At 47.0% G+C, this 26,210-nt stretch overlaps 1 protein-coding gene across 2 annotated transcripts in view; it reads left to right on the forward strand.

The window, feature by feature from the left end:
* Slc24a4 (solute carrier family 24 member 4) overlaps positions 1 to 25,867 on the forward strand; it is a 142,134-nt gene extending 116,267 nt beyond the window's left edge. For both annotated transcript variants that reach the window (XM_006990888.4, XM_006990887.4), the window contains exons 13-17: positions 10,762 to 10,928; positions 18,036 to 18,150; positions 22,997 to 23,109; positions 23,544 to 23,609; positions 24,962 to 25,867. In XM_006990888.4, coding sequence (XP_006990950.1) covers positions 10,762 to 10,928; positions 18,036 to 18,150; positions 22,997 to 23,109; positions 23,544 to 23,609; positions 24,962 to 25,114 — 614 coding nt within the window. In that variant the 3' untranslated portion in view covers positions 25,115 to 25,867. The remainder of the gene's footprint in view (positions 1 to 10,761; positions 10,929 to 18,035; positions 18,151 to 22,996; positions 23,110 to 23,543; positions 23,610 to 24,961) is intronic.
* Positions 25,868 to 26,210: the final 343 nt, after the last annotated feature.

Genomic DNA, 26,210 nt, shown 5'->3' on the forward strand with positions numbered 1-26,210 from the left:
ATGACTAGGCTCTGCCAAGGGATGCCCTTTTGGCTGCTCATTGCATGCTCAGCTGCCTGCCTCTGTTTGGTGCATGCACCTGGAAAGAGAACATTCAGAATCTCTTTCCCCAACTCTCTGTGTGTCCGTGTGTGTGTATGTGTCTACTTGTGTATCCATGTGAAGGCCAGAGGTCAACCTCACATATGTCTATGTGTGTCCATGTGAAGGCCAGAGGTCAACCTCACATGTGTCTGTGTGTATATCCATGTGAAGGTCAGAGGTCAACCTCTGGGCTGGCTGGCCAGTGAGCCCCAGGATTCTACCCATTTCCATCTCTCTAGTTCGAGGATTAAAAACAGCAGCACACCTGGCTTTTTATTATTATTATTACTTTCTGTGGATTCCAGAGATTGAACTCGGGTCCTCATACTTACAGGGCAAGTACTTTACTGGCTAAATCATGTTCCTCTTCCTTTGCCCTTCAGAGCTCACTGAACCTGAATTGCCTCCTAAATGCCCTGACCCCAAATACTTCAGCTCTCAATTGAAGTAGCAAAGGATGCAGTTCATCATTCCAGGATTTCTCAGGGCATCTACCCTTACACCCCATCTTCCTCCGCTCAGTGGGGCTTCTGATAGTGTTCTGGTCGGGAAGGCCTTTGGGTCCTTCCACCCCCAGTTCTGGTACTGATGAAAGCATCTCTGCCGAACTCCTGGGACTGCCGCCTCTTGGGTGGGACACCCTATCTGCAGCTCCTAGGGTGATGTGCACAGCTCCACCCGCTCTTCTCTGGGCCCCAGAGACTCTTGGAACTTTTGTCGGAAATGAGCTTTCTCTTTCCTTGGTCATGGGAGCTGCCAGAGACACCTCACACTCAGTGTGCAGCCTCTAAGTCAGGGTCATGATTTCAAAGACTTGTCCCTTCCGGTCACTCCCCTGTCAATCACTCTGTGCACCCCAGAGGCATCAGCTCACAGACCAATATGAACAAATCCTGGCTGAGCACTTATTCTCGAATTCAGCAGCTTTATTAAGACATAATTCACACCTTTTCATGGGTTTGCCAGGTTGTGCAATCATCACCACAGTCATTATTAAGGGGTTTTATCATTCCCCCAAAGAAACTGTATAACCATTGCAGCCCATGCCCCCCACAGCTAACCTACTTCCTATCTCTTTAGAGAGATAACCTGCATGTTTCAGACATATGAAATCATGTGATGTACAACCTCTTGTTCCAGACTGCTTCTAGCATAGCGTTTTTTAAGGCTTATCCACATTGTAATGTGTACTGTACTTTTTCTTTTTAGTGAATATGCCACACTTGCATAGACATTTGGGTTGCTTCTACTTCTTGGCTTTAAGTAGTTTTAATATGGTTAATTTATCAACTACTTGTTAACATTAGTTTGCCATGTTGGGGAATCAAACCCGTATCCTTGTGCATGCTAGGCTAGTGCTCTACCACTGAGCCATAACTCCAGCCCTGTAAGTGGTTGTTCAAAGAACTAGTAGAACCTCATGCTCTATTTCAGGAGGCTCAGTATTTTTTCTTCAAGGAAAGCAGTAGTTCTCTGTGGTTAGCAGCAAATTGTCTCTAAATGTTAAAGTTTAAAGCATTATTAGGAATTTTTAGACTAGAACCCTTATATTCCAAATAGGAAACTGAGTCGGTGCCTTACTCAAGGGGAAATCTCCACCAGGCCTAAACCCAAGCATCACATCAGTTTTCTAGGAAATCCCAAGACCCATCCCATCTACCAGATCAGAGGAGCACTGGCTGGGACACCCAGGACTCTGTGTCCGGGATCCCTGGGCTTTTCTGTGATGCCTGAGGCTGGCAACAGAAGCAGCACACCTTCTTTTGCCCAAAGGGGGTTGTTAAGAAGAAGCTTGTCAGGCTGTGCTCAGTGCTGTAGCCAATGCAATTCTTCTGCAGCCTACTCCATGCTCATGAACCCAAAGCCACAGAAAAGGGGGAAAGGGGGGCCCACCTCTCCTCGCTTCTGCTTTTCAGATTGAGGAACCTTCTGGGAAGCCAGAATGAGGAGGAGGGGGAGGAGGAGGAGGATGCCCTTCACTTTCTTTGCAGCTTCTACAGACAGGGGGGTGGGTGGGTGAGGTGGGGGGGTACATGGCAGACCACGGATATGACACCTGGCCATGGGAGATGCTAAGGGCCACCTTAGTACCCCAGTGTCTGCGGGTCAGTCATGGTGAAGTTGGGGAAGCAATAAAGCACCTTCACTGCTAACCGAGACCTGAGGCTGGGGGAGCCCGGGGAGCCCACAGAGCCTAGTGAGGCTGAGAGATGGGTGGGCTCTAGCTGCATAGCAGGGTTCTTCCCTACCCCCCGGTGGTCCCTAATATCCGCTCAGCATCTCATGTTTGTACTTGGACTCTGCCAGGGGCCCTGCTAGGAGAGCTAGTGGAGTCCCATTTCCCTAATGAGGAGTCTGGGATTAGGCAAGCCCCATATAGGTGAATAGGAGCCACCGTTGGGACTGGCACCCAGGTCTGACTGTCTGTAAATGGTTGCCTCTGACTGTGCCCTCTTTTGGCTTCAATGAAAATGGTACGGACAATGGGAAGGAAGGATGCGCTGCTAGCTCTGTGTCTGGTGAGCACTGGGCCCTAGAGCCCACTCTGTTGAGAGGGCCGGATGGGGCCAGCAAGTACTCACAGTCCCTCAGGGCTTCTGGCATTCATCCACCACTGAACCCATTCTAGGGCCTCTGAACTCAAGGCAAGTCCCTCAGAGGCAGAGCCTACATTTGAATCCTCAGCTTTCCTTAGCAAGCCTGAGCATCCTTGAGGAGGTGGGCAGGGGGTAGGCAGGACTGTCCCACAGCTGAGGACCAGGAAGCTCCGAGGGGCTGGGCCAAGGGTCTCGTGAGTCCCCAAATGAGGGGACTCTGACTTCTCCATAGACAGAGAGATGCAGGTCAGGGCTGTCCTTCCACTTGAGGACAATGGTCTCTGGGACACAGCACAGCTATGCTCTCAAGAAGCCGAACAGAGTTCCCTTAGTTGCTCATCAGCATGAGAGGAAGATCAGGCCCTCAGGAAGGCCTCCAGGGTCTGCTGCCGGGAAGAGACTCTTCCTGGGGGGTGTCCCTGTCCACCAGCCTGCCAGACTACCTGTGTGTTAACCCTGAGCAGGACCTGCCCCCAATCTTACTGATGTTTAATGTTTCCCCACATACCATCTCTCCCATGCTCCCCTTCTGCAAACCTCAGCCACAGATCTCTACCTACTGAACTCCTCTTTGACCCTCTAGAGCCCTCAGGATCAAAACCCATCTGTTCAGAACCCCAAGCAGTGCTTGAAAAGGAGGCGTGTGATAGGTGGAAGATAATGGGGTGAGGGACAAGAGTAGCTCTAATTAGTGCTTACTCTGTGCCGGGCCCTGTTCAGCACAACCATGTGCATCATGAGAAACTTGTCTTGCTCTCCCAATTTTCAGCTAAAAACCAAACAAGCAAAAAAAAAAAAAAAAAAAAAAAAAAACAACCAAGATGCAGAGAGGGTGACTATGCTCCCAAGATCACACAGCTATGTGCACATCAGTGCTTGGATTCCCATTAGCGCTACAGTTGGTTACAAAGCTACAGTGCCTGTCAGAAAACAGCCAATTTATTGAGAAGAATAATGAGAAGTATTATTAATGAGAAGAATCTAAATTCATCAATGTCATAAAAATAACAAAAATTATTGGTTGTAAAGTTTATTCCCAGGATTAAGAGGATGAAAGAACTTTTTAAAGATTGTCTATTATTTTTAATTGTGCATGTGTGTGTGCATATGAGAACATACATATCAAACAGGAGCTGAAGTTGCAGGCCATTGTGAGCCCCCTGAAGCCGGTGCTGGGAACAGAACTTGGGTTCTCTGGAAGAGCAGCACATGCTCTCAGCCTCTAAGCCATCTCTGCAACCCAAAGCCTGGAGAACCTGAACAGACTTTCTTGTTGCTTCCAAAGCTATGGGATAATTGATGGTGCATGGATCGTGACTGTTGGCACCTGCCAGCCTGTGGGTAGAGAGGGACTCCCACGGATCTGGAATCGTGAGACTCAGCAAATAGCACAGGGGAGCAGGGTGGAGATCTGAAGAGCTAGTACCATCTCCTGCCATCTGAGATGCTTAAATAAGCCATTGGATTTCACCAACCCTCCACTTACTGAGCTGTGAAGTAGGGAGACTACCATCTCCAAAACCTGATACAGAAAGCAGAATATTTCCAAACAGTGCCTGTACAATGGGGGAGACAGTGTAAATGTTGGCCAATGACAAGACAGCACTGTCTCCCCCACACCCCACCCCATCTCCTTCCCTCCCCACAGCTGAGGCTACCTGTGGAAGGAGAAGGCTCAGTTTGTGCCGTTACTATTGCATGAGCTGTTCGTTAGTCTCCACAAGGTATGGTTTAACTTTATAAAATGGATTTTACCAAGTGGAGTTTATCCCAGGAATTCCAGTTCTGATCAACACATATGATCAGTCAGTGTCACCAGACCTGATGGCACAGATCTGTAATCCCAGCTAGCTGGAAGGCTGACACAGGAAGATCTCAAATTCAAGACCTGCCTGGGCTACAAAGCAAGTTCAAGGCCAACCCGGGCAACTCAGGAAACTCAGTCTCAAAAGAAAAAAGAAAAAATAGTTGTAATATAGTATAGTTTAAGGCAGCAGGCCTTAGGTTCCATCCCCAGTACACACACACACACACACACACACACACACACACACACACACACACACACACACAGGGTCAGGGCAATACTAGACAATGTAATATGACCAAAGATCGATAGATACTCTTTCTTGATTAAAATTTTTTCAGAAAGCATTTAACAAAATCTCTTCAACCTGATAATAAGTAGCAATGAAACCCTGCCACTGTCTGTGCACACTCAGCGGAAGACTGAGAAGTTTTGCCCAAACTCAGAAAATGGACAAAGGGTTAAGGTAGATGTTTCTCTTAAGATGTACAAATGACCAATAAGCCCTAAAGGATGCTCAACATCTAAGTCATTAGGAAAATCCTAATTAAAAATGCAGTGAGGCCAGATGTGGTGGCTCACGCCTCTAATCCCAGCACTCAGGAAACTGAGGTAGGAGGATTGCAAGTTCAAAGCCAGCCCAGACTACATGGCTGGACTGTTTGTTAAAAACAAGCAAAAAACAATGATGTGCCACTTCACAGCCTTTACATGACTGAAATCAAAGAAGAGAGTTGATAACAAATATCCAGAAGGTGGAGGGAAAGGACTTTACACATTACTGGAAGGGAAGTGAAATGTTACCACCATTTTAGACAGCACGCCAGCTGTTTCTCAAAGAGTTAAACAGAGTTACTATGGACCTGCGATTCTACTCCTCTGCTTCCACTCGAAACTAGTTAGAAATATGACTTCTTCTTTTTTTAAAGTGTATGGATGTTTCGCCCACACGTATGTCTGCACCACTATGTGCCTAGTGCAAGGAGAGGCCAGAAATGTGTGTGTGTACATATATGTATATACATATGTATGTCTCAAAATAAAAAGAGGTAATACAGCAAAGTGGAGAAACAAAAACACACAAACACTTGTATTCAAACCACACTATTCATAGAAGCCCAGAAGTAGGAATATTCCATTAATTAAAGGATGAATAAGCATAATACGTTTCATACAGAACTGAGGATGCAGCTCAGTAGCAGAGCACTTGTCTGCACTGGCCTAGCAGATGCCAGGCATTAGGTTCAATCCACAGCCCTGGAAAAAAAAACATATTCATATTGTTGAAGATTATTCATCTGTGAAAAGGAATAAAGTGTTAGCACCTGCTACATGAACACAGTGCTAAGTGAAAAAAAAAAAAACAGGCACAAAAGGACACATTTCTATCCCATTTAGCTGAGCTGTGCAGAATAATTAAATCTGAAGGTTCACGCCTTTAATCCCAGCACTCGGGAGGCAGAGCCAGGCAGATCTCTGTGAGTTCGAAGCCAACCTGGGCTACCAAGTGAGTTCCAGGAAAGGCGCAAAGCTACACAGAGAAACTCTGTCTCGAAAAACCAAAAAAGAAAGAAAGAAAGAAAACAAGTCCGTGGTTCCCAGAGTTTAGAGGAAGTAGGGAACGCTATTAATAGGTATGGGTTTCTATTGGGGATGATGGACATTATTTTGAATGCTGTCATACTTAATGGCTATGTAAGTACTAAAACCCACCTAACCAAACACTTCAAATGGGTGACTTTTTGATGTGGTACTTATATCTCCAGTGTTTTCAAATGGAGTTAACCTGCAGTGGGGTTCTCCCGCTATGGCCCAGCCTAAGAGCAACCACTAGGAACTAGTTAGAATTATGTCTCTGTCATCGCCACCTCCTCCTCCTCCTCTGCCTCTTCCTCCTTCTCCTCCTCCTCCTCCTCTTCTTTTTGTAATGTGAATGGATGGCCTGCATGTATGTCTGCACCACTTGTATGTCTAGCACATGGAGAGGCCAAAAGAAGGTATCAGGTCCTCTGGAACTGGAGTTACAAGCAGTTGTAAGGTGCTGGGAAACAAACTTGAGTCCTCTGGAAGAGCCGCTAGTGCCCTTAACCACTGAGCTGTCTCTCCAGCCCAGATAAAAGTATCTTAGGTAACAACTCCCTGTGTCTCCAGCTACTGCAGGCTGAGTGGGAGGAGCCAGAAGTGGGAGGCCAACCTGAACCACAGAGAGGAGATACAATATTTTTTGAAAAATGCAAATTTCCAGATCCTTCATCCAGACCTTCCAAAGCATCAGACCTGTAGGCTGGTCAGATCCTTCCAAGGGGTTCTGCATTTGAGAAGCAGGAACACTGTCTAAGCCACGTGGACACTTAGCTCCAGGGCCCAAGAATATCTCTCCAGCAGCCAGGGGTGCAGTCTACCCCCAGGACCACAACTTAGCCACTCCCTTAATTGAAGTGTCCAATTAGTGAACCATCCAAATTAGTGTGAGGTTTTCATCAACTGCTACATCTGTTCTTTCCCTCTGGCATGGTGGGCCATCTGTTTGGTTACAGTTCGTCTTAAATACTTTTTTGTCACATAATTAAGTTGTAATGTTCTACTTCAAGGGAGAAATCATTGAGTTAGGGAAAGAAAGAAGACCTTCTCCTTGGTGTTGACATATCTATCAGTCTGTGATGGCGCACAGGAAGGGAAAGGCTGGGCGCCAGGAGAGGCTTCCAGAAGCACTGGGGTAGCTGTCACTTGGGAGGCAAGAATGCTACCACTGACCATCGGCACTGGATGTTCCTTGGGGTGGACATTTTTCCCATCACCCTGTAGCCTCATGGCCTTTTAAAATTATTTCTTGGTGGTGTGTGTTTGTAGTCCTCATGCTGGGAGAGTGGAGACAGGCTAACAAGCCTGGAGAAAATGGCACCCAGTTCAGAATAAAAGCAAGGTGGCTAAGTCCCAAGGAATGACATTCAAAGTTGACCTCTGGCCTATATACTCACATGCAAGCATATATATGTGTGTACGTGCATGCACAAACACACACACATACACACACACACACACACACATACTGGTTTCATAGAATGATATTTAGCTTTCACTATGTGTAACCCCATTATTTTCTATTTCTTCTTATGGAAATACTGGTTTTATCCACTAAAGTGATTTTTCTAATCCACCAGTGTAAGACACCCAACTGTTAAAAACCACAACAGTAGAGACAGGGTCTGCTAGAGGATTGTTTCCAAGGAAACTATGGTAGGTGTTGATGCTAACTGCTTGGGTGGGGCCAAGATGATGACAGATGTCAAAACAATATGCAAAGCCCATACCAGCAAAGGGACAAATGCCTGATGCGATTTGGTGTCTGTGAAAGAAATGTGCTCTTCTGCAGTGTTGTGTCTATCTGCAGAGAGGTTCCTGGGTACTTAGGTGGCCAGGGTCACAATTCCATGAAGTTAATTATTCTCCTATGCATGGAGTCTTAGAATGCCTCAGCCTTCCTCAGCAGCCCGGATGGGTTGGGATGTAGTTGACAAGAGGGGAGCCTGGAATTTGGGCCAAACCATGGGACAAAAACTGTTCTCCTGTTTATGCTGGGTATACCCAGTATGGAGAGGTGCCTTTGGAAAGAGATAGGAGACAGATATTTTCCTAATTGCAGCATCTGGATGGATAACCAGCTGACTTGCTGATCTCAAGCTAACCACGTTTTCTTTGCTCCTAATAAGCAGTCTGGGTTAGTCTGTTGTCATTGTTGATTTGTTTTGTTTTGTTTTTGTAAGTAAACACACTTTGATTATAATTATTTAGGAAATAATAATGCGCACATAGACAGCTCTGAAACTGATGAACTCCAACCTGCTCTGACATTTAAAAAATGGAGATATCCATATGCCATAAAATAGATTCTACATTTTCTCTTCTGTAGTCAGAGAACAATATGACCCTTGTCAGTATATAATTCCAAAATATTTTTATTATAAAACAAAACAAAAAAATCACCAAATACATCCACCAATGAAGATTCCCAGTCCCGTCTGTCTCCCTGGTGACCACTGGTCTGTTTCTGGATTAGCCTCTTCCAGACATTTCATCTAGATGGAGTCTAGCACTATGTGGCTTTTGTGTCTGGCTTCCCTCCTTGTGAGGATCATTCCAGCACCCCTCCCTATGAAGGCATGCATGCCTCAGCATTTCAGTCTTTCCCTGGTCTGACATAGCACAGCTGGCTTATGCATTCCTCACTGGGGTGACTGTGTGAGCATTTGAGTTTTTGTGACAACATCTGTCTTCATCTCTCAGGTGTGCATGGAGAAGCCAGGTAGTGACTGATGAGGCCGCTATGTTGAACTCTTTAGGGGAACTGTTGGACTATTTTCTAAGGAGTCTATACATTTGTATTATTCCACCAATATGTGAGATTTTTACTTTTCCACATCTTTGATAATATTTGTTATGTCTTTTTACTATAGTCATAGTTTTGGGTGTAAAATAATTTTAATTGTATTTTCTTAATGACTAAAGAAATTTACACTTATGTATTTCTTTTTTTTTTATTTTTTGTGTTGGGCATTATAAAATAGGTTTGATGGCTATTTGTGTCTTTGGAGAATGGTCTGTTCAAAACCCTTTTCTCTTGAATGTGCACACAGGTGCACATGTGTATAGGAAGTGTATGTGTGTGGAAGCCAGAAATCAGTTTCAGGCGTCATTTCTCAGGAGCCGTATACCTTGTTTTTGAGACAAGTTCTCCAGTTTAGCTAGTCTGTCTACCCCACACCCCAGGGATCCTCCACGGGCCACTCCTTCCTTCTGCAGTTTTTTAACCTAATCCTCGCTTCTCTTTGTCTTGTCTTGGGAGGAGAATAAGGTCCTGGGTTTTCAAATGGTTCCCACTTCAACATGGGCATTTACAGTTAGACATTTCCTTTGGGGCCAGTCTCCACCACATCCTGTGAGTTTTGACCTTTTACATTTTGTTTTCTGTTTCCTGCAGTATTTCCTAATTTCTCCCGTGATTTCTTCTCTGACCTCTCAGTTACTAGGACTGGCCTATGTGACTTCCAATTGCTTGCAAATCTCCCAGCCTTCCTCCCAACATTGAGTTCTAATCCCATTCCCTGAGGTTGGCAAGCACACACTGCCTGATATCAGTCCTTCTAAACCCACTGGGTCTTGTTTTACAGCCCCACGCTCAGTCTGTTCTAGAGAACTGTTGGTGTGTACTCAGAGGGAGTGTGTGTACTTTATTTTTTTTTTTTTAAATATTTGAGGGCCAATGAGATGGCTCATTGACACAATGTGACTCTTGACACAAGCCTGATGACCTGAGTTCAGTGACCCAGACCCACATAGTAGAAGGAAAGAACTGGTTCCCACAAGTTGTCCTCCGACCTGCACACACCAGCACTGTGACACAACCCCCCATGCACTCACACAAAATAAATACGTGCAGAAATGTGTGTGTGTGTGTGTGTGTATGTGTGTGTGTGTGTGTGTGTGTGTGTAATAAAATATTTTGTTTTTGTCATATGTGCACATTGTGTGTGAGTGCAGGCATGCATGTGTTGTGTGGAGGCTTGAGGACAATTTTTAGGAGGCAGTTGTACAATAAGTCACTAGAGCTTTTACCCACAGAGCTACCTCACCGGCCCCAACACGTGCCTTTCTTGCATGCACATACTGATGCTCTCCGTCAGCTCTGGGGTCTTGCGCACGAGTTCTCAGCGTGCCTTCCAGCGTCTGCTGCCTCATCCCATGTGCTGGGCTGCATGCCTGGTGCTTCCCACACTCCGTGTCACACCATCCCTGCAACAACCAAGACAAGGAGAATGTTCTTATGAGCAGATGAAGACAGCAAGATGCCAAGCGCTCAGCACCGTGCTTGCCACACTCCATAGGCCAGTTACTACATTGTCATTGTCCTAGTCTGACCCTTACCCTCAGAGGAACAAGTAGAGTTGATGGAATTACTCCAGGCTGTCTGACTCCAGAACCCATAGCCCACCTCCCCCTCACAGCTCCCCTGGACCAGTGTCATCCTGCTCTTGGCTCACCTTCCTTGTCTGGTCAAATTATGGATTTCAGTGGACTAAAGCTGATCAGCCAACAAGCATTGAGTCCTCCTGCTACTTCCAGATGACATGCTGGATGGAGGACAATTCCATGGCCTCAGTTGCTTGAAGTCACAACAAGTTTAACTTGAAAACAATAAACCAGGAGTGGACTAGCAATCGCATAACCCAATATCTTTCTCTCCCACCCCTTGCTCTACCCCACCCCCCTTTGCAGAGGCAAAAGGCGACAAGGCTAAGTGGGTGTTCACTTGGCCCCTCATCTTCCTCCTCTGCGTCACCATCCCCAACTGCAGCAAGCCCCGCTGGGAGAAGTTCTTCATGGTCACCTTCATCACGGCCACGCTGTGGATCGCCGTGTTCTCCTACCTCATGGTGTGGCTGGTGAGTGACAGCCCCTGCCCAGCCTCTTCTAAGCTCCGGTCCCCCCTGTGGGCAAGTTGCTGGCCTTGCTGACCTCGGTCTCTTTCTCAGTAGAAAGTGGTATTGACATAGGACCGCAGTACCTTCTGTGTACCCAGAGTGAACGCCACGCTTTGTTCCCTCTAAGATGGGAGCAGGCATTGGAAAGGGAGACATGCAAGAGGCTACACTGATGGGCTGAGCAGAGTGAGCAGACACCAGTCCTGGGCCCCTCATTTCTAGGGTTCCCAGAGGAATGTAAAGGAAAGAAATGGGGTCGCTGAAAGGTAGCAGGAACCCTCTGTCAAAAAGCTGCCCCGTTTTGTGCCAGACACACAGGACAATTTTATAGAAGCCCCATTTGGGCCTCCTAACATCCCCCATGGGATAAATATTTTTAGTGTCCCTACTTTGCTGATGGAGAAACTGAGGCATGGAGAACCCACAGTTGTCTGAATAGCTGGGACTAATGATGGAATTGGAAAACCCCTGTTTCCTGCAGGGGGTTAGGAGCAATAAGGTGGGGGGGGGTAGCTACAATATGGCTGGATTTCCATTCATTGTGAAGCTCGTCTGTCAGTGCACGTACCTCATTAGATCATTTCCTCTTCCTCCTAACACAGAGGGCAGCATCAGGGAGGTGAGCAGGCTTTGACTGCTGAGGCAATGGGGCCAGGAGAAGTTCTTTGTGAGCCCAAGGGCCTCTTTCCCTTCACCCTAGAGGAAGGATGCAGGCTAGCAGGAAGGATAGGCTGTGGAGAGTCACCTAGGGACCTGCATATGCTAGGCAAGTACTTGGTACTGAACCACATACTCTGCCCAAGAGAACACATTTGAAGCCTGGCCCTGCCTCTTAAGACCATTACAGTGGAGCAAGTGGCTGACTGACCCAACTCCTAGAGCCGAGGTGAGCCCCTCCGTGAAGTTGGGGTGACCACCACTGCCTCTCAAGCCTGTTGGCCCATTCATTGTTAGACATCCTGCTCTCCAACCAGCCACTGTCTCATTTCCCTTTTTCCCAGCCCTGTGTGGAGAGAGCCCAGTTGTTGGATCCTGAATAGTACATGGTACATTTGTTGGCTTGTTTGTTTGTTTGTTTGGGGGGCTTGAAATATTTCCTACCCACATCCCTAGAAAAAGATGCGTCTCAAAGACGATAATAGCCACACCTTAAAGGAATTGAATCTCACATCTTACTTTCCCTGAGCAAAATGAAAAGTGAGCCATCTTTACATTGTAAAGGGACCAATGATGTTTACTAAGTCATATTCCCAAAATATGACAAGTTAAAAAAAAAAAGTAGAGTATTTTGTGAACTTTGAGTAGGCATGGGAATTAGGAAGGTCAAATTAAAGAATTTGAGAAATTCTTTCCTCTCTCATTACGGAAAATGTCAGCACTGTTCAGTGAGCTCTAGGTGGCAAAGAGATGGGACACTCCCACCTTCAGTATCTTCATTTACAAATCCTGCTTTTGTTTTGAAAACCAGACTCCTAGCCCAGGTTGGACTGGGGTCATGAGCGCCACCCTACTGGGCCAGTATGGCTTTGAGCACTGATGGCCTCGGTTTGGGGAAATAAAACCATCTTGATGATAAGAGGGGATAAAGAAGACAGTGTCTCTGAGCTCACCTTGACCTCTAAGATGTGCCTGCCCTGGTGGCCAGTGCTGGCTTCCATTATGTCCTAATGGGGCACCAGGGAGAAGTGAAGCCACCGGGCCATCCCCAACCCCTCGCCTTAAAGGCTGTCACCTCTAAGGGGTTAAGAAGAACCACTTACAAATGTCAGAGGTGTACACCTTCAATCCTAGCTCTTGGAAGCAGAAGCAGGCCAGTCTCTATGAGTTCTAGACCAGCCAGGCTACAAAGAGAAACCTTGTCTCAATTAAAAAACAAAACCAAAAAAAAACAATGCACCAATGTCAGTATCAAGCAGAGGGACCTTCAAATGGACTGTCCTTTCTAAAGCACAGTTGGGGACACTGGGGAACAAAGAGAAGCTGGGAACATGGCTTCCCATCTGGAGGCTTGGAGCACTGGAGTTTGAGTCCAGGGTAAAATAAGGTTCATGTGACATTCCTGACCCCAGACCCTGAAGTGTGTGGGCATACCTACAAATTGTGCCCATCTTTTGTCCACCCACCCCCCCCACCCCCCACCCCCCCCCACCTCCCGCTGCTTCTTAGCCATACAGTTCAGTAGTTTAAAAAGGAGGCACTCCTAGCAACTCCACTGTAGCTCAGTGGCCCCCTTAAGATGTCCAGCATCACCGATTCAAACCTTGTATGTCACAGCTAGTGGCTTGCGGAGATGCCTTTGGTCAACAGTGTGGACTTGGTAATGATGAATCAGTTGTTCTTTTATCCCTCTCCTGAGCCCCTCCTTCCAGGGCCAGGGCATGTTAGCAGTGTGCCACTGTCTGAGAAAATGAGGGGTGTGTGTGTCTGTCTCTCTGTCCCCACTCAAGAGCAGGAGTACCTGGTAGTGTGTTGGACCCTCTCTGAGTGTGGGCAGTATGTTCAAACTCATCTGTTGCTCTTCTCCCAGGGCTGTTTCTGTAATCCACACATACTGGCTGAGCCTGGCACTTGGGAAGCACCTTTAGCCTGGGGCTCTCAGGACGCTGAAATCTGATGGCTCTCATTTTCTTGTCCCCATAGAATACAAACAAATGATTGAAATAGAAGGAAACACTGCACCATGGCCATGTGGCCCTGGCCAGGTATTCACATTACACTTCCTCATTGCATTCTTGCCACTGAGCCCAAGAGAGAGCAGAGGCTTAGAGAAGCAAGCCTGATTGTCCGAAGTCATACAGCAGTTGCTGGGACTGGAACCATTAATTAATGTCCTAGTTTCATTACTGTTGCTGTGGAAAAAAAAAATACCTGGACAGAAAGCAACCTAAAGGAACTTAGGACCACTAGTCATATCACATCCACACTCAAGAACAGAGAGAGACGTGAATACATGAACGCTTAGTGCTCAGCTCACTTTCTCCATGCTTCTATAGTTCAGGACCCCAACCTAGGGATGGTACTGCCCATAGTGGTCTGGCTCTTCTCATATCTATTAATGCAATTAAACAATCCTCCCACACACATGCCCACAAGCCAACCTCATCTAGACAATGCCTCATTATTACTATCTTCCCAGGTAATTCTAAGGTTATCTTAGGGTTTCTATTGTTATAATGAAAAACCATAAAACCGTGACCAAAGCAAGCGGGGGGTGGGGGGGGGTGTTATTTGGCTTATGCTTCCATATCATTGTTCATCATTGAAGGAAGTCAGGGCAGGAACTCAAATAGGGCAGGAACCTGGAGGCAGGAGCTGAAGCAGAGGCCATGGAGGAGAGATGCTTACTGGCTTGCTCCTTATGGCTTTCTCAGCCTGCTTTCTTACAGAATCCAGGACCACCAGCCCAGGGATGGTACCACCCGTCGTGAGCTGGGCCCTTGCCTATTAATCGCTAATTAAGAAAATGCCCGACAGCTGGATCTTATGGGTACATTTTCTCAATTGAGGTTTTTTTCCTTTCTAATAACTCTAACGTGTCAAGTTGACAATTAAAACTCTCACAACTGAGATATGATCAGTTCTGAGGGATATCACTGTTGATCTCTCTGAAAAGAGGCAAGCTGCAGCCAAGGGGTAAACCAGGGTAGTCCAAATGCCTCTAAGACTTTCTATCTGACTGCCCTAACTCTGCTCCTAATGGCTTCAGCTGCCTTGCCAGTGTCATTAGCTCAAATGGCATTCACTGGCAGACTGTGACTATGCATCAAGATCTTCTTGAGAAGCCTTTGATCCAGCAGGTCTGTGTCTTGGAGTTTCTCCTTAAGGAAGTAAAAAGATGACAATTCAGACATTGACATACAGACACACTGATGCAGAGGAGATTGGAGCATTTGGCTGGGAGACCATGCTCCACTGTGAGCAGCTGGTGCCCACGGACATTGGTACTTAACCTCTCTGTCTCTCGTTTGGCATAACAATAGTGTCTTCCTCACCAATAGGCAGAAAATAATAGGGTAGATAAGATTATGAAAGTGAGGTGGTTTGAAAGAAAATGGCCCCCAAAGAGAGTGGCACTATTAGGAGGTGTGGCCTTGTTGGAGAAAGTGTGTCACTGTGAAGGTAGACTTTGAGGTCTCATATGCTCAAGCCACACCCAGTGAGACAGATGATTTCCTGTTGCCTGTGCAAGATTAGAACTCTCAGCTACCTCTCAGCATAATGTCTGTACGCACAACACCATGTTCCACCATGATGATAACGGACTGAACTTTCTGAACTGTAAGTGAGCTACCCCAATTAAATGTTTTCCTTATTAAGAGTTGCTGTGGTTGTGGTGTCTCTTCACAGCAATAGAAACCCAAACTAAGACAGAAGTTGGGTGTTGCTTTGGCAGGCCTGACCATGCTTTTGTTTGAAGGAATGTGGAGCTTGGGACTATGGATTAGAAAAGCAGTTGAACACTTTAAGTACTGCTTGATGGGCCGTTCTAGTAGGAACATGGAAGACAGCAGTGTTGGGTGTGGTTTGAACTGGGGATGGGTAGCAGAGCTGACTCAAGAAGTTTCAGAGGGGAGGAATTTTAGTATGTTGCCTAGGGATCTTTCTTGAGATCTTTTGGTGAAGAATAGGTGAAGATATAATTTGGTGAAAATCGAAGAAAAGGGTTATAGAATTTGCTTCCATGACTAAAGAAAGCTGCTGAGGCCAGGCATGTGTCAGGGAAGTCTCTGAATGGAGGGCTGGAGAGGCCATTGCATGAAGCTATGAAGTTGAAGCTTGGATTGCCTTGGAGACCCCAAGATGTTAGAGATACCAGAGTCATGAGATACCTGCCAAGGAAAGCTGCTAACTGGGAGTGGAATCAGCCCAAGAGAAAGAAATGTGTTGCATTTAACCAAGTCCAAAGGAGTTGGAGATCTGAAGAGTACTTTGACATCAGACATAGAGATGCAGACTGTGGAGTTTGCCTAGCTGGTTTTTGGTCTTGCTTTAGTACAGTATTTCCCCACTGTGCGCCCTTCCCTACATTTTGGAATGGTAATTTATATCCTGTGTCATCATATGTCAGAAGTATGTGATCTACTTTTTGATTTTGATTTTATAGGGGATTACAGTTAAGAGATTGCATGAATCTCAGAAGAGACTTTGAACTTTAGGTTTTTAAATAAGTTTGAGACTGTTATATCAGACTCTGGGAACTTTTGAAGTTGGACTGAATGCATTTTTGCATTATGATATGGCTACGAGCTTTTGGAAGTGGAATGTGGTGGTTTGAAAGAAAATGGCCCCCCAAGGAAGTGGCACTATTAGGAGGTGTGGCCTTGTTAGAGTAGGTGTGGTCTTATTGGAAGAAGTGTGTCACTGTGGAGGTGGGCTTTGAGTCCCATATATGCTCAAGTCATGTCCAGTGAGACAGATTAGTTCCCGTTGCCTGCACAAGATGTGGAACTCTCAGCTACCTCTCCAGCACCATGTCTGCCTGCATGCTGCCATGTCCCACCATGATGACAATGGACTGAACCTCTGAACTGTAAGCCAGTCCCAATTAAATGTTTTTCTTTATAAGAGTTGCTGTGCTCATGGTGTCTCTTCACAGCAATAAAAACCCTAAGACAGAGAGTAAGATACCTTTGTAGACTGCCTGGGATACAGTAAGTCCTCAATAGGGATCCAACAAGAATCCATCGAAATATTAGTGGTGGATTAGTTATAATACACAGGCCATACAGTGAAATCTAAGCATCATTTTAAAATGTGTGTAGGCGATGGTTGCTAGTGGAGAGGTATTCGTGGTATATTATTACATGAAACGGACAGTTACAAAATGAATAGTGGCACACGCCTTTAATCCCAGCACTCGGGAGGCAGAGACAGGTGGATCTCTGTGAGTTTGAGGCCAGCCTGGGCTACAGAGTGAGTTCCAGGAAAGCTACACAGAGAAACCCTGTCTTGAAAAACCAAAAAAAAAAAAAAAAAAAAAAAAAAAAAAAAAAAAGAATAGTGATAATATGAGCTGACCTCCCTTTTTTCCCAAAAACAAGGATGCACACACCTTTTCAAATGTTCTCAGACCAGCAGCTTCAGGGTATTAACCACCTGGGAATGCAAGTTGTTAGGCCTCACAGTGGGACTCTGGGGTGAGGCCTGGTGATCTGGTTCTAATAAACTCTCCAAGGGATTGTCTATGTCCTCAAGTCTGGGACCTACCTACAGATGTAATGTGTCAATAGTGGTTGTCGATGCTCTTAAAAAATGGTAGTTAACTGCCATTTTCATTTTATTTTATAAAGATGTTTAATGCAAGACTGGAGAGATGGCTCAGTGGATAAAAACACTGGCTACTCTTCCAGAGGACCCAGGTTCAATTACCGTCACCCATGTGGCAGCTCACAGCCATCTGTAACTCCAGTTCCAGGGGATCTTATGCTTCTTCTGCCATCCTTGGGAACTACATGCACACAGAACTCTCATGCACATAAAAAATAAGTAAAATGGGGGGAAAATTAAAGAAAGTTTTTAAAGCCATAAGCAGATACTACGTGATCAGGGAAAAAAAAACATGCAAAGATTTCTCTGCTGAGCATGATGGTGCACGCCTTTAATCCCAGCACTAGGGAGGTAGAGACATGAGAATTTCTGAGTTTGAGGCCAGCCTGGTCTTCATAGTAAGACCCTGTCTCAGAAAAAAATTTTTTCCTTAAGAAGGTGAGGCCGTGGCTCCATTGGTAGAGTGCTTATCTGGTATGCATAAAGCCCTGATTTCAGTCCCCGGTACTACATAGAGCAGGTGTGGTGCTGCATGCCAGGAATCCCAGCTTTTAGGAGGTAGATGGAGGCAGGAAGACTCCAAGTTCAAGGCCATCCTTAGCTACATAGCAAGTTCAAGGCCAGCCTGGGCTACATGGGAACTTGCCTCCAAAAATAAATAAATAAGTAAACCATATTCAAGATTTTTCTCCTAATTACACCACCATCACATTTAATTTAAAAGCACACTGGGTAAGGAGAGTTTGCAGGGTTGTTGCATCGTGAGTTCACTCCGATCTCTGACTCTGGCCTCTTCTGCAGGTGACTATTATCGGATACACTCTTGGGATCCCTGATGTCATCATGGGCATCACCTTCCTGGCAGCAGGCACAAGTGTTCCAGACTGCATGGCCAGCTTGATTGTGGCAAGACAAGGTACGGATTGAGCCTCAGCCTCCTGTGCCCCCTGGCAAGCTCCCCATCTCCACTGGCTGAGCTATGGCTCTTAGAACTGGCAGTTGTCAGGTCCCGCCCAGAGGGTGCCATGATATTTAGAAGTTGTCATCTATTAGATTCCCTTGTGGGGTGACTACTGTTGTATCACTATTCCTGAGGAGACAGGAGCACATATCTCTTCACACCATACAGGGTACTAATGACAGCCCAAGAAATGACTCCATCTCAGTCTAGCCTGGGGAACCAGAGACTTTAGTGCCATTACTTACAGAGTATGGTGAGGGAGGGCCTGGCTACTACAGGAATGTGGGTAACCTCCAAACAGCTGCATCATAATAAAGTCCCACCCCACTGTGGATGACAGCCTCATGGAAGCTGCATCATGGAATCCGTGCATCCCTCCCTCCTGCTTCTCAGCTGCACAGGTCCTGGTTGGGAGGGGATGCTAGAGCCAATAGGTCTGTGTAACCAGGAGGCAGGGATAAGTGGTGGGGAAGGAGGATGCTAGAGCCAATAGGTCTGTGTAACCAGGAGACAGGGGGTAAGTGGTGGGGAAGGGGGATGCTAGAGCCAATAGGTCTGTGTAACCAGGAGGCAGGGGTAAGTGGTGGGGAAGGGGGATGCTAGAGCCAATAGGTCTGTGTAACCAGGAGGCAGGGGTAAGTGGTGGGGAAGGGGGATGCTAGAGCCAAAAGGCCTTGTGTAACCAGGAGGCAGGGGTAAGTGGTGGGGAGGGGGATGCTAGAGCCAATAGGTCTGTGTAACCAGGAGGCAGGGTTAAGTGGTGGGGAAGGGTGATGCTAGAGCCAATAGGTCTGTGTAACCAGGAGGCAGGGGTAAGTGGTGGGGAGGGAGATGCTAGAGCCAATAAGCCTTGTGTAACCAGGAGGAAGGGGTGAGTGATGGGGAAGAGGATGCTAGAGCCAATAGGCCTTGTGTAGCTGGGAGGTGAGTGGTAGGGTAGAATGCCAGGTGAGGATCTAATGATCCTCATTCCTCTCCTGCTTGGGAAGTCACCCACAGGCCCAACTGTCACTATGGTTCTCCTCATTTCATTATCATGACTACAGGGCCAAAGTTATCTCTGCTCCAGGATGGATATGGGATGGTCTTGATATGCCCAGAAGAAAGAAAACCACACTACAGCAAATACTAGGATGGACTCCCCTAGATCTTTCGAAGTATTTTCCTGTGTGGTTGTTTTAAAGGAGATGGGTCCTGAGGTCACAACATGAGTTGGGAACAGAGCCTCAACCTAGAAGTCATACAGCAAATGACTGATTATATGCATTAGTTACTTTTGTTCTGCTATGGCCAAATTACCTGACCAAAATGACCTAAGGGAAGAAAGCTTTCTTTGCTCATCGTTTCCAGAGAGCTCAGCCCATCACAACAGGGACCGCAGGGTAGAACATGGCACTAGACATAGGTGGTAATGAGTGTTTACATCATGGTGGATGGGAACCAGAAACTGGAAGTAGTGACCTACTTTCACAAGTTAAACTCCACTTCCCAACAGCTCTACAGTGTCCCCAAATAGTGCCACCATCTGAGGAACAAGTGTCCAGAGCATGAGTCTGTTGGAAACATTTTAGATTCAAGCCATAACAAATGAGAACCATGTCTGTCTCAGACAGGCATCGTGAAAATCCTAGACAACGGCTCTTTCCTGTCCCCCTGAATTCTAGAAGATGTGAAGCGTTTTGCTTTGTATGTTGGGTTTCTTTTGGGTTTGTGAAGTGACCCAAGTTGAGCAAAATGAGGAGGGATTCACAGTCTTTGACCCAGAAACCAAAGAGCTGCTAAGCCTGGCCTTTCGTTCTCCGCTCCTCTCTACCAAGGAGACAGCTTCCCAGAGTGGGCTAGTGCATGTCTTCCTGGTAGGCAAGAGTTTTGAAAGTCCATGTGATGGAAAGGCCGAACAGGAAGCATGTCCCCAGGAGACAGGAGAAGAAGGCACCGCCAGGGAGAAAGGCTGGTTCTGGAAAAAAGACACATTCCTCTCAGAGATGCAAAGGCTGAGACAGTGGCGTGAAGAGAAGACAGTGTGAGATCGTGTTGAGTGCTGGGTAGACAGGTGCCTGTTGTAGAAAATTAGAGGCCATTGGAAACAGCAGCTGAGGGGAATGGAATTTAATTGGGTGACCTTTGACATTAGTATGTTTGCTTCCTAGGGCAGATCAACACAACTGAACTTAACCTTACTCAAAGTCTGAAACCCAGGGCCTGGAGCCTGGGGGGCCTCGCCACCCTTCAAATTCCAGGAAGAGCCTGCTTGAGGCCTCCTGTGAATTGGGGCTCTTTGGCTTACTCAGCCTGCAGCTGTACCCCTCTCGGCTCTGCTTCTGTTGTTCCAGGCTGTGTGTGTCTTTGTGTTTCTGTAGCCATGCTTCCTTCTTATAAGAACAGCCGATGCTGGGTGAGAGCCCACTTAGTTCAGTTTAACTTTATTTGATGGCATCTGTAAAAATCCTAAATTCAGTCACAGTCAGAGGCTTGGGGTGGACATGAAGTGGAGGCAGGCAACACCTTACACAAATACAATGAGTGGAAAGAAGGCTGAGGGACGTGGGGCCCTAGCTGGCATTCAGTCACATGAAGCTGGGAAAAGTCAGTCTCATGGATACTCCACAGCACACAGGTGACAAAGTCACCTCTGGGTGAGCACCAGGGAAAGACAACAAGACAAAAGGATGTTTGGTTTAAACCCTGGCTAGCAGGAAGTATTGCAGTTTGGCTGGTCCCAGTGTCAATGAAGAGTCTTATTTAGGAACAAGGACAAGCAGAGTCCTGTAGTAGGACACAGTCTCACACTAGCCATGGCAGAAGAAGTGTGAATATGGCTAAGGTTTGGAGTGCAAAGCTGTCATAAGGTAACAGCGATGTGATCCACAGAACCGGGTAGACATGAAGCTTCTCTATGACAAAGGGTTCAGAGTCAACTGTGTGAAGCAGGAGATCACGCGGGTTCCCTGACAGGAGCTTCTGCCATAGGCCTCTCTGAAGGCTCCCTACAGGTCAAAGTGTAGCAGGCAGAAATTGACAGGGGCGCTCACAATATTCCCAGACCTTCAGGCCATGCACTGTCCCTGTTCAGTCACGACCTGCATGTTACAACAGACCCAGGTGACTTATGTGCCCATTGAGGGGTGTGTCACACTGCCCTAAGGCTCCCAGCCACCTGTGCAGCCCAGAGAGTTGCTTTGAGACACAATCATCATCATCATCATCATCCCTCATTTCCATCTCCTATATCCCCCACCCACCTCTAAATTCCAACATCTCTAGCCCGTCCTCACCAGGTACAAGTAGCTGGTCCCAAACAATCAACTGCACAGTTCCTTCACATTGCTAGAGTCTAGGAGCCTAGTAGACCAGGGTCATAGAGATCCAGACCTCAGAGCCCTAAGCTGCCAAGAAGCTGAAGTCTTTCATGCCAGGGAGGGAGAGGCATGTGTTGGGTGTCATCAGAGGACAGTGGTGAGAACGAGGGAGAAGGAATGGCCTGGCACACTGGAGGGTAGTGAAGAGGCGGGTCTGGATGCTGGATGGACTTGCTGATGAATGACGCAGCTACCAAAGCAATGTTAGGTTGTAGACATTGGTGTTTCAGGCTTGTTCCTTCTGTGCCCTCATTTGTGGGTGCTGGAACAATGTCAGAGTTCAGCCAACACGAGTGTTTTCTTAAAATGTGTTCTAATTCATGATCCCCACCTCAAGAGAGGATGTGCCTCAGCTATGTGACCAACAGGATCTTGGACAGTGGGGCAGGAAAGGGAACAATGGCCTCTGATTGCAAAGAGAAAGGTCATCCTGCAGAAACCACAGGAATGTAAGGGCTGATGCTCTGTGGTCCCAGATAAAGCCATGGATGCCACTGTCTTGGCACAGCTATATACATCATGGCTTGGTGGAAAGATACTCGACCAGCATCCTGAGACTGAGCCTCTAGCAAAGGATTAGCCCTTGGTCACCTGCCGGGTGAGAGTGGTAAGGCCCATAAAGGTTTCCTAGAGAGATCTGAGCTTACTTCACCCAGCAGGGCTGCATTAGAAGATGGCTTGAGCTTGACCACATGTGTGGTTACCAGGTGATTGGAAAGGGTCTGCACTTGGCTGTGCTGGGGGGACATTTTTTGCTCCACCCCTTGGCATTCCTATAAATAGCCCTTGAGAAGAAACAGGAGGGGCTGGTGGATAAGGATCCAGGCCTTCCCAAGGTTATCCTGTGTTTCTGTTTCTCTCTTCTCTATCCTTCTATCTGAATCTCTTATCCCTTGCTCCTCAAGATGCCCTGGGGTAAAATGTGGGAGCCAGTCTCCCAGCTGGCCTCCCACACCACCCGAACCCAGCAGAGATGGAGGAACTAAAAGAGGCGGAGCCAGTGGTAGGCCCTTGAGAATGGCAGCAGACAAACCTGAAGGAGAATAATGGTGGAGCCTGTGTTCTTTTCTAGAACCGGTATTGGCAGAGGGACTTAAACAGTGTTTACATCTCACATTTCTGAAGGCTGGAAAGCCAAGGTCAAGGCATGGACAAGGCTGGCACCTTTGGCAGCTGTGAGGGAGAATCCTCTACTTGGCGACCTTTGCCCTGGCCTGATTTTCTCCTGTGTACTGTTGATATCTGGATTTCTCCTTTTCCTAGGACACCAGTCAGTCAGGCTGGACCATGGTTCAGCCTAATGCCTTCATCATAAGCCATTATCTCCAAATAAGGCCGCATTCTGAAGTGCTGGTATGGGGTTAGGACTTCCTCAGAGAGGAAGTGGGGGTTCCCTGAGACCAACTCCTGATGGAAGGAAATGTGTTGCTTATCCCCCCCAGGACTTGGAGACATGGCAGTCTCTAACACCATCGGAAGCAATGTGTTTGACATCCTGGTGGGGCTTGGCATCCCGTGGGGCCTGCAGACCATGGTTATTAATTATGGATCCACAGTAAGTCCTGCCACTTCCTGAAGAAGGGCATAGGTATGTTTCAGAGGGAAGGATCTGTCCACCCGGTTCCAGCCCGGAGTTCCGGGGAGATGTGCTGCCAATGTGGGTCCTTAGGGCCCACTTTGTCTGATGGCTTCTAGAACAGTCTAGTCTTGTCTGCAGGAGTGAATCCGTGCTTGCTACATGCTCATCAGTGTCTTCCTCTTGACTAAGCCCACTGGCACCTATCCCCATCTTGGGCCACTTCCTGATGAACCAAGTGCAGACTTGAACCTATGGCTCCCCCTTGTCACAAGGTCCTGACCATTCCTGCATGCTCACCAGAGGGAGCCCTGTGTTTCTTGAAGGAGAGAATGAATATTCTGAAGAGGGCTGGGCTTTGGGAAAAGACTGGCCAAAACTCAAGCTTTGGGCCTGTGTGCTTCACTTTCTAGGTGAAGATCAACAGCCGGGGACTGGTCTATTCCGTGGTGCTGTTGCTGGGGTCCGTCGCTCTCACTGTGAGTTTTACCATTTCAGAATGGGAGGGAGCATCATGCACACTGCGTTTCATCTAATTCAGCCTGGCTGTGCACACCTCCTGTTACTTGTCTTCCGAACTGAGGGACAAAGCCAAGGAGATGTATATATTCAAAGATACCCAAAACCTACTTTTTCCTTTTTCTTTTCTTTCTTTCTTTTTTTTTGGGGGGGGGGATCAAGAATAACTACAGACACCATGGTACTTCATCCTGTGCAAATGAGATGTCACCAGCGGACCTGGGAGATGAGCTTGGTCAGTTAAAGCCAAGTTAGAGTCCCAGAACCCATGTTGTTCAAATAAGGGGTCATAATGATGCACACTTGTAATTCAAGTGCAGGAGAAGCAGAGTCAGGCAGGCCATTAGGGGTTCTCTGACGACCCAGCCTAGCCAAATTAGAATGTTCCAGGTTCAGTAAGAGACTCAAAAAGAAGGTGAATAGTGTTTGAGGAATGACAGCCAAGATTATCCTCTCGTCTCTACATGTACCCACACGTGCACACAAACATGTCTCAAGGGTTGTCATGTCACATGATTACATTTCATTTCTTTCCAACTGATCCAGTGAGATAGAAACTCTGCTCACCTGCTGAGATGACAAATAGATATGACAGTCTTCGGGACAAAATGTAACGACAGTGCGATCCTCCCAGCTCTCATGAACAGACCTATGCTGGGTACTTTATATCTGTGGTATTTTGTTCAGTCCCCACCACCCCTGATGAGGAAGGTACTATTATTCCCATTTTGCAGAAGAAATCAAGGCTCAGGAGTTAAGCAATTTGCCCAAGGCCACAGAGTTAGCAAGTGGCAAAAATGTGGTTTGAAGCCAGGTTTCTCTGTCTTTACAGATCTCTGTACTCTGTGGAGGCAGCTGTGGTCCAACCCAGAAAAGCCTTGATTCAGGGATAAGAGCAAGGGCACTTGGGGTGGGGTGGGGGGAGCTTGTTCCCCCAACAACAAAGGGAGGCCCAGGCAGAAGTTCACCCAGAATGGCTCAAATGAGCCTGGGAAATGAGCTGAAGAGAAACAATTATGATGCCAAGTTCTGAGGCAAAGGGGAAGGTCTGGTTTCCTTAGGGAAGGGCCATGGTGAGGACACATTGGACCTTGAGGAAGTAGCCTGTCTCCTAGGGGAGGGCCAGTATATGAGAGTTGTTACCGTGGATCAGCCATGTCATGGGGCAGGTCTCAGAGTCTAGTCTCAACTGGACCAGAAACTTGACTACATTTTACAAAAAGTTCTGGAGCGCACACTGTTATTTTTGGTTTAAAAGGCCTCTGAGTCTGTCAGCCCCACCAAGTCTAGCTCTGCTCTTGTCTCCTCCCAGGTCCTTGGCATCCACCTCAACAAATGGCGCCTGGACCGAAAGCTGGGCATCTACGTGCTGGTCCTATATGCCGTCTTCCTGTGCTTCTCCATAATGATAGAGTTTAACGTCTTTACCTTCGTCAACTTGCCCATGTGCCGAGAAGATGACTAAAGCTGAGCTGTTGCCCGGAAAAGAAACTGCTGTGGCCACCATGATGCTGGCGTCCTCTCTCTCTCCTTCTCCACACAGGTCTCTCCTGCCTTGGCAGCCACTGTCAATTCTTTCATGAGCTGGAAGGATGGGCCACCATGGTCTTTGTCCGGTCATGGGCCAGGCTGCTGGGTATCTGTCCCTGCATGGCAGGGTCCAGGCATCATTTGAGCAACTCCACAGACTCTTGGCTGCCGGCTGCGGGGATGCATCGTGTCTCTTCTCTCTTGCACACTTTAGTCAACAGGACTTCTGTGTGCTGTTTGTCTTTCTGTCCCATGGGCAACCTCAGAAATGAGTCAGTCAGTGAACGTGAGGTGTCCTAGATGAGTGCAAAGTAGGACTGTGGTTGGCCAGTGTCAACTCTGGGCCTGGAGAAGGCAGATTGTGTCACGATGAGCATCCGACTCTGCTGGGAACACTGGAAACTTGGAAGAGACAAGGCATTCACCTGCAGGGAATTGAGACCACTACAGTTATAGGAAAAATAGGAAGAGTGGAAGCATTATTTCCCAGTAGAAGAGAGAAAAGCAAGCAAATACTGTTATCCTTTTTATTGACACATTCAGAAAATGAGCAATGAAATATTAAAAATAAAACGTCACATATAGATCATCATACTTGAAGAATATCATTCCACACAAAAGGAGAGGATCATTGACAGGGACCAAAAAGGTTACCCTTGGAGAAAAAAAAAAAAAAAAAAAAAAAGAATCCTTTGCGTGTCATCTTGTGCTGGCTCCGGGACGATTTGGTTTGGAATATAGCAAAAGGTGGACGACCACACAGAAACAGGTGCTAACTCAGAGACACAGTGGGCAATGTAGTCACAGCTACACATTTCAGACCTTAGGATGCCATGCACCGCCCTTCAGGTTTGTAACGGCTCTGTTAATGCTCTGCTTTCAAAACCACCCCACTGAAAGACCCAGTTGTTTATATTCCCAACCAATTGCAGAAGCAATGGCTAATGACAAGAAGAGAGTGCCCACGAATCACTCTCCTGGTTGGCCGAAGCCAAGTGGGAAAAGCATACCTTAGAATTTTTAGAGCTAAG

Source organism: Peromyscus maniculatus, chromosome 14 (genome assembly GCF_049852395.1).
Source record: "Peromyscus maniculatus bairdii isolate BWxNUB_F1_BW_parent chromosome 14, HU_Pman_BW_mat_3.1, whole genome shotgun sequence".
Lineage (NCBI taxonomy): Eukaryota > Metazoa > Chordata > Mammalia > Rodentia > Cricetidae > Peromyscus > Peromyscus maniculatus.